This window comes from Cebus imitator, unplaced genomic scaffold (assembly GCF_001604975.1).
Source record: "Cebus imitator isolate Cc_AM_T3 unplaced genomic scaffold, Cebus_imitator-1.0 Scaffold215, whole genome shotgun sequence".
Lineage (NCBI taxonomy): Eukaryota > Metazoa > Chordata > Mammalia > Primates > Cebidae > Cebus > Cebus imitator.
The window spans coordinates 3,586,825-3,595,081 of record NW_016107530.1 but is presented as its reverse complement, the minus strand read 5'-3'; the positions used below and the strand labels follow the sequence as shown (position 1 = coordinate 3,595,081).

Below are 8,257 nucleotides of genomic sequence, written 5' to 3'. Positions count from 1 at the left end.
AATTTTTTGTATTTTTAGTAGAGACGGGGTTTCACCGTGTTGACCAGGATGGTCTCGATCTCTTGACCTCGTGATCCACCCGCCTCGGCCTCCCAAAGTGCTGGGATTATAGGCTTGAGCCACCGCGCCCGGCTTATAAATGAAGTCTTTTGCAATTAAAAAGAGATTTGCCCACACACTAGAAAATAGGTATAGGTTTTGTTTCTAAATTTTTATATTATTTTCACTTTTTAAAACTAATATTTGGTTTATTGTTTGTATATTTTAATCATTACATAAGTACAATATATACTGTTAAGTTGTAAGCATTATGCAATTTTATTTTATTTTTTACTTAATTTTTTAAATGTTATTTTTGTTCTTCTTTTCTGACGGAATTGAAAAGCATGGAATTCTTTTTTTGCTTTTTCATTTTTTTTTTTTTGAGACAGAGTCTCGCTCTGTCACCCAGGCTGGAGTGCAGTGGTGTGATCTCGGCTCACTGCAACTTCCACCTCCCAGGTTCAAGTGATTCTCCTGCCTCAGCCTCCTGAGTAGGTGGGACTACAGACAAGCGAGTACCACCACGCCCAGCCAATTTTTTGTATTTTTAATAGAGACGGGGTTTCACCATGTTGGCCAGGATGGTCTAGATCTCCTGACCTCGTGATCCACTCGTCTCGGCCTCCCAAAGTGCTGGGATTACAGGCGTGAGCCACTGCACCTGGACACAATTCTTTTTTTAACTTTTATTTTAGGTTCAGGAGTACATTTGCAGGTTTTTCATATAGGTAAACTCATGTCATAGGATTTTGTTGAACAGCTTATTTAATCACCCAACTACTAATCTAGTATCCAGTGGTTATTTTTTCTGATCCTCTCTTTCTTCTAACCTCCAACCTCAGGTAGGCCCCAATGTCTGTTGTTCCCCTCTTTTGGTCCATGAATTCTCATCACTTAAATCCCACTTAAAGTGAAAACATACAGTATTTCATTTTATTTCCCACGTTAGTTTGCTAAGGATAATGGCCTTTAGCTTCATTCATGTTCCCACAAAAGACACGATTGTGTTCTTTTTTATGGCTCTATACTATTCTGTGGTGTATATGTACCACATTTTCTTTAATCTGTCATTGATGGGCATTTAGGTTGATTACATGTCTTTGCTATTGTGAATAGCACTGCAGCGAACATTCACAAGCATGTGTCTTTATGGCAGAATGATTTCTATTCCTTGGGATATATACCCCGTAATGGGATTGGAAAAGCATACAATTTTAGAACTACAAGAAGAATATATGCTTCTTTCATTATCATTATTACGATATAGTTTAGTTTAAGCCTTCAGAAATGCCCTAAAAGTGATACACTTAAGATTTAATTAAATGAAACTAGTTTTCCGCACCGTTTTTTCTATTATGCACTTTTTAAAGTTTTTAAAATTGAGAAACTTTTTTTTTTTTTCCCTAAGACAAAGTCTTGCTGTGTCACCCAGGCTGAAGTGCAGTGGCACCTTCTTGGTTCACTGCAGCCTCTGACTCCTGGGTTCAAGCAATTCTACTGCCTCAGCCTCCCGAGTAGCCGAGATTATAGGCGCCTGCCACCACGCCTGGCTGTTTTTCGTATTTTTAGTGGAGAGGGATTTTCCCATGTTGGCCAGGCTTGTCTCCAACTCCTGACCTTGTGATTCACCCACCTTGGCCTCCCAAAGTGCTGGGATCACAGGCGTGAGCCGCCATGCCCAACAAAGAAACTGTTTTTATTTACAATATATATTATTTTTCAATCCTCAGGAAATTATATCAGTCTCATTTTAGATATAAAGGAGCTGAATTCCAAAGAGGTAATAAGATGTTCTAATTTTCATTTGTGATAGGGAACAAATCTGGGATTTATCTTTTTTTTTTTTTTTTTTGAGACAGAGTTTCACCCTGTCTCCCAAGCTATAGTGCTGTGGCGCGATCTTGGCTCACTTGAAGCCCCCAGGGTTCAAGCCATTCTCCTGCCTCAGCCTACCATGTAGCTGGGATTACAGGTGTCCACCACTGTGCCTGACTATTTTTGTATTTTTAGTAGAGATGGGGTTGCATCATGTTGGACAAGCTGGTCGAACTCTTGACCTCAGGTGATCCACCTACCTTGGCCTCCCAAAGTGCTGAGATTACAGGCGTGAGCCACTGTGCCTGTCCCAAATTCAGGATTTAAAAACCATGTTCTGGCCGGGTGCAGTGCCTCACACCTGGCACTGTGTGATAACTTGAGGTCAGAAGTTTGAGATCAAGCTGGTCAATCTGGTGAAACCTATTTCTACCAAAAAAAAAAAAAAAAAATTAGCCAGGCATGGTGGCGCATGCCTGTAATCCCAGCTACTCAGGAGGCTAAAGCAGCAGAATCACTTGAACTTGGCAAACACAGATTGCATTGAACCAAGATTGCACCACTGCATGCCAGCCTGGGTGATAGGGTAAGGCTGCATCTCAAAAAAAACCAAAAAACTTGGTTCTTTATTTCCTCATCTCAGACATCTCCAAATCAAACAAGACTGGATATTTTATATCTGTATGGTTTATTCCCATTTATTTGGATTTGCAGTCATGACCAAATATTTTCCCTAGAAATTTGGTTATAATGAAGTATAGTTCACCCTGGTCCCCTAGTCAGATACCATTTTTTTTTGTTTTATTTCTTTTTAATTAATTTATTTATTTTAATTGTTTTATTTTTGTGAGACATCTTGAAAAAATAAAAGTTAGCTTTTTATTGTTAACATTAAACTACTTTAAATAAGTAATTAAAATAGATAAGTGTTATAACTGGTTCTTTACCCATCTATACTTCTAAAGCTTTGTGAAACTGAGATGTTCTGTCTGAGGTATTCTACTGCTTTATCAATTCACTCTCTTGTGATTATGATCTTGCAGTCGTACCTGTACCTGTCAAGGAATTGATCCAGAGACTTGTGGAGCTTCATTCTCTTTTGGCTGTTCATGGAGTATGTACTTTAATGGCTGTAAGTTTGGTAGAAGCCCAAGCCCCAGAAGATTCAGAATTGATCCAAGCTCTCCCTTACATGTAAGTGTCCTTTTTTATTCAAAACTTATTTTTGAGTTACACATTGAATATGTAAGAGCATTCCTTTAACCTTTTTGAAACACTATAAAAACTAAATATTGAAAAGTAGTAATCAAATAGTAAAATTATATTTCTATTATATAAGTAAATAAATTAATTAAGACTCTTAATAAATTAGGTAAAGACTTTAGCTATCACCCCAAATTCCAATTGTTCCTGGCTTCCTCCTCTTGCTCTGCTACCCCACCCCAGAAAAGTCATCATTAAAAGAACCTAGAATTTTATACCCAGCCAAAATAGGAAAAAGCCATTTACCAGCATTTCAAAGACTCAGAAAGTTTACTACCCACAGACCTACTATGAAAGAATTACTAAAGGACGTAATCCAGAAAGAAGACATGTGAAACCGGAACGAATCTGTCCGGGACACGAGGCCATGGTGAGCAAAGAAATTAGTCAAACATAGTGTTAAGTTAAATAAGTTCAATACTTATATATTTTAAATTAAAATAAGAACCTATAACTCCACACCTTTATCAGCTCTTGGGTGGGTAGGCAATGGGAGGGTGTGGGGCACCAATAGGAACTAATTATTCTAATGTGTTATGCTTTGTTTGTGTAGTGAGGATTTATATTGATCAACTACAAGATTGGTGTCTTTTAATCTTAAAGCAGTGACCAAGAGTAAAAAACATTTCATATTAAAAGCCACTGTACACATACATAGACAAAAGAAATTAATTAAAACAAACCTATCTGAAAACAATACTTACCTCTCTTACATGTAACAGCACTAACATAAAAATATTTAAAAAGTTAATATAGTTATTGTAAGGATTTCTACGATTCATTTTTTATCATATTTCTTTTTTTTCTTTCTTTTTTTTTGAGATGAAGTTTTGCTCTTGTTGCCTGGGCTGGAGTGCACTGGTGTGACCTCGGCTCACTGCAACCTCTAACTCCCAGGTTCAAGCAGTTCTCCTGCCTCAGCCTCCCAAGTAGCTGAAATTACAGGCATGTGCCACCATGCCCAGCTAATTTTGTAGTTTTAGTAGAGACGAGGTTTCACTATGTTGTCCAGGCTGGTCTCAAACTCCTGATCTCAGTTGATACACCTGCCTCGGCCTCCCAAATTGCTGGGATTACAGACATCAGCCACCTCGACTGGCCTTTATTTATTTATTTTTTTAGTGCTAGTTTTGACATACTAAGCTGATTTCATTTCCCACTGAGTCATGACCCACTGATTGGAAAACACTGCTTGAGATGTTGTCAGAAAAACATATATTCGAGAAAGTATATATTAAATTTTTTTAATGAATAGAAATAGAATTTATACCCAGCCAAGATAGGAAAAAGCCTTTTTTTTTTTTTTTTTTTGAGACGGAGTTTTGCTCTTGTTACCCAGGCTGGAGTGCAACAGCGCGATCTCGGCTCACCGCAACCTCCGCCTCCTGGGTTCAGGCAATTCTCCTGCCTCAGCCTCCCGAGTAGCTGGGACTACAGGCACGTGCCACCATGCCCAGCTAATTTTTGTATTTTTAGTAGAGATGGGGTTTCACCATGTTGACCAGGATCGTCTCGAGCTCTTGACCTCGTGATCCACCCGCCTCGGCCTCCCAAAGTGCTGGGATTACAGGCGTGAGCCACCGCACCCGGCCCCGGAAAAAGCCATTTTTAAGGGAAATAATTCTTCTATAGGTTGGCAAAGGAAGTTTTAAAAATCATTAGCATGCAGGATAAGTAGAAAACACAAAATAGCCAGGCACAGAACCTCACACCTGTAATCCCAGCTACACAGGAAACTGAGGCAGGATTGCTTGAGCCTAGGAATTTGAGATTACAATGTGGTGGCACGCACCTGTAGTCCCAACTACTCGGGAAGCTGAGGTGGGAGGTTGGCTTGAGCCAACCAGCTCAATTTTACTTGTAAATATTATGTGATCAAAGCGTCTGTCACTTTTTGGCTCTCTGAGCAGCACCTTGGTGGTTGGCAAGAACAAACACCTTATGAAAGGTGGCACGGAAGAAAGTGCTTGATCCATTTTCTAAGAAAGATTCGTATAATGTGAAAGCACCTGCTATGTTCAATATAAGAAATACTGGAAAGACACTAGTCACCAGGACCCAAGGAACTAAAATTGCATCTGATGGCCTCAAGGGTCTTGTGTTTACTGTGAGTCTTGCTGATCTGCCAAATAATGAAGTTGCATTTAGAAAATTCAAGCTGCTAGGCCGGGCGCGGTGGCTCAAGCCTGTAATCCCAGCACTTTGGGAGGCTGAGGCGGGTGGATCACGAGGTCAAGAGATCGAGACCATCCTGGTCAACATGGTGAAACCCCGTCTCTACTAAAAATACAAAAAATTAGCTGGGCATGGTGGCGTGTGCCTGTAATCCCAGCTACTCAGGAGGCTGAGGCAGGAGAATTGCCTGAACCCAGGAGACGGAGGTTGCGGTGAGCCGAGATCACGCCATTGCACTCCAGCCTGGGTAACAACAGTGAAACTCCATCTCAAAAAAAAAAAAAAAAAAAAAAAAAAAGAAAGAAAATTCAAGCTGCTTACTGAAGAAGTTCAGGGCAATAATTGCCTGATTCGCTTCCATGGCATGGATCTTACCTGTGGCAAAATGTGTTCCATGGTCAAAATATGTCAGACAATGATTGATGCTCATGTCAAGACTACCAGTGCTTACTAGCTTCATCTGTTCTGTGTTTGTTTTACTAAATAAAACAACAACAACAACAACAACAATTGGGTATGGAAGAACCCCTATGCTTAGCACCAACAGTTAGGCCAAATCCAGAAGATGATGATGGAAATTATGACCTGAGAGGTGCAAACAAATGACTTGAAAGAAGTGATCAGGCTGAGTGTGGTGGCTTATGCCTTTAATCCCGGCACTTTGGGAGGCCGAGATGGGCGGATCACGAGGTCAAGAGATCGAGACCATCCTGGCCAACATGGTGAAACCCCGTCTCTAAAAAAAGATAAAAGAAAAAGAAAGAAGTGATCAATAAATTCATTCCAGACAGGATTGAAAAAGATACAGAAAAAAATCTTGCCAGCCTATCCTCTCCCTGATGTTTTCATTAGAAAAGTTAGAATGCTGAAGAAGCCTAAGTTTGAATTGGGAAAACTTATCAGCTTCTTAGTGAAGGTAGTTCTGGAAAAGCCATTGGGGACGAAATAGGTGATAAAGTAGAATGAGCTGATGGATATGAACCATCAGTTCAAGAATATATTGGTTTATAAATATAAGGGATCTTCAAAACGTTCATGGAAAATGCATATTATGAATAAACTATGCATGAATTTCATACTATTTTTGCACCCAAAAAAAACCTCATACTAACTTGTAACGTCTGAATGGAGACCAGTTTGAGGCACTAAGAAGGATAAGACATCAGTTTGTAAAGTGCCTCTATCAGAGCAACATGAATTCTGCTAAAATTGAAGCAAGAACCAGCATCAAATTTGTGGTGAAGGTCTGGTGGAAGAATGATGAAGTCGTTGATGCCTTATAAAAAGCTTATGGGCAATGCCCCAAAGAAATCTGCAGTTTACAAATGGATAACTCATTTTAGGAAGGGATAGGACAATTTTGAAGATGAAGACCAGAGTGGCAAACTTTCCACTGAGTCTCGCTCTCTCATCCAGGCTTGAATGCAGTGGTGCATTCTTGGCTCACTCACTACACCTGACCTCAAGTGATCTGCCTGCCTCAGCCTCTCAAAGTGCTGGGATTACAGGTGTGAGCCACCCTGACCAGCCAGCATTTTAGAAGTTAAGATAAAATTGGCCCTTTCTGGCTGTTTAAGGAAAGATGTTTGGCCAAAGATCAATGACAATCCCTCCTCCTTGCCAGGTGCCAAATTAATTCCTAGGTTATTTTATAAAGGTGTTTTGTTTTGTTTTGTTTTTTGAGATGGAGTTTCGCTCTTGTTGCCTAGGCTGGAGTGCAATGGCGCGATCTCGGCTCACCGCAACCTCCGCCTCCTGGGTTCAGGCAATTCTCCTGCCTCAGCCTCCTGAGTAGCTGGGATTACAGGCACGCACCACCATGCCCAGCTAATGTTTTGTATTTTTAGTAGAGACGGGGTTTCACCATGTTGACCAGGATGGTCTCGATCTCTTGACCTCGTGATCCACCCGCCTCGGCCTCCCAAAGTGCTGGGATTACAGGCTTGAGCCACCGCGCCCGGCCAAACTCTCTACCTCATGTGATCCCCCTGCCTTGGCCTCCCAAAATGCTGGCATTACAGGCATAAGCCACGGTGCCTAGCCCAGCCTACACAATTCTTACTGAAACATTATAGCCATGCAAACTTCCTGCCTGATGGGTGCCAAACTGTTGTGCCCAGCCCGGTTGCAGAAAAGAATAGAAATTTTAAACACTTAGCATCAAGATCCTGAGGCATTCTTAGAATTATTCTAACAGGAGATGGAACATGGCTTTAGCAGCACAATCCTGAAGACAAAGCACAGTGACAGCAATGGCCACCAAGACGTGTAGGAGGTCTAGTCAGAGCCCAAGTGGACCAGTAAAGAGCAAAGGTCATGGCAGCAGTTTTTTGGGATGCTCAAGGCATTTTCCTTGCTCACTTTCTGGAGGGCCAAACAAAAGTAACATTTGCTTATTACAAAAGTATTTTGCGAAAGTTGGAGAAAGCTTTAGCAGAAAGTTGCCCAGGAAGCCTTCACCAGAGAGTCCTTCTCCACCACAAGAATGCTCCTGCTCATTCCTCTCATCACGCAGGGGCAATTTTACAAAGAGTATCAATGGAAAATCATTAGGCATTCACCTTATAGTCCTAATTGAACTCCTGATTTCTTTTTGTTTCCTAATCTTAAAAAATCTGTAAAGGGCACCCATTTTCCTTCACTTAATAATGCAAACAATCAACAACAGCAACGTGGTTAAATTCCCAAAGTGCTCCATGCTTTAGAGATGGATTAAATGTCTGTTATTGTCACTTACAGAAGTGTGTTGACCTGAATGGAACTTAAGTTCAGAAATCATTATTTTATTTTTTGAAACAGAGACTTCCTATGTTGCCCTGGTTGAACTCTTAGGCTCAAGAGATTCTCCTTTCTCAGCCTCTGAAGCTGGGTTTACAAGTGTGTGCCATCCTGCCTGGTGATTTTTTTTTTTTTTTTTTTTTTTTTTTTTTTTTTTTTTTTTCTTTTTTTTTTTTTTTGAGAC

At 40.5% G+C, this 8,257-nt stretch overlaps 1 protein-coding gene across 4 annotated transcripts in view; it reads left to right on the top strand.

Annotated features, from left to right (window-relative positions):
• The window catches only part of LOC108318148 (methylcytosine dioxygenase TET1), a 107,303-nt gene that overhangs the window by 73,633 nt on the left and 25,413 nt on the right, over positions 1-8,257 (top strand). For 3 of the 4 annotated variants that reach the window (XM_037745868.1, XM_037745867.1, XM_037745865.1), the window contains exons 7-8: positions 2,901-3,051; positions 3,404-3,490. In XM_037745868.1, the coding sequence (XP_037601796.1) occupies positions 2,901-3,051; positions 3,404-3,490 (238 nt within the window). The remainder of the gene's footprint in view (positions 1-2,900; positions 3,052-3,403; positions 3,491-8,257) is intronic. The other variant, XM_037745866.1, reaches the window with a different exon arrangement.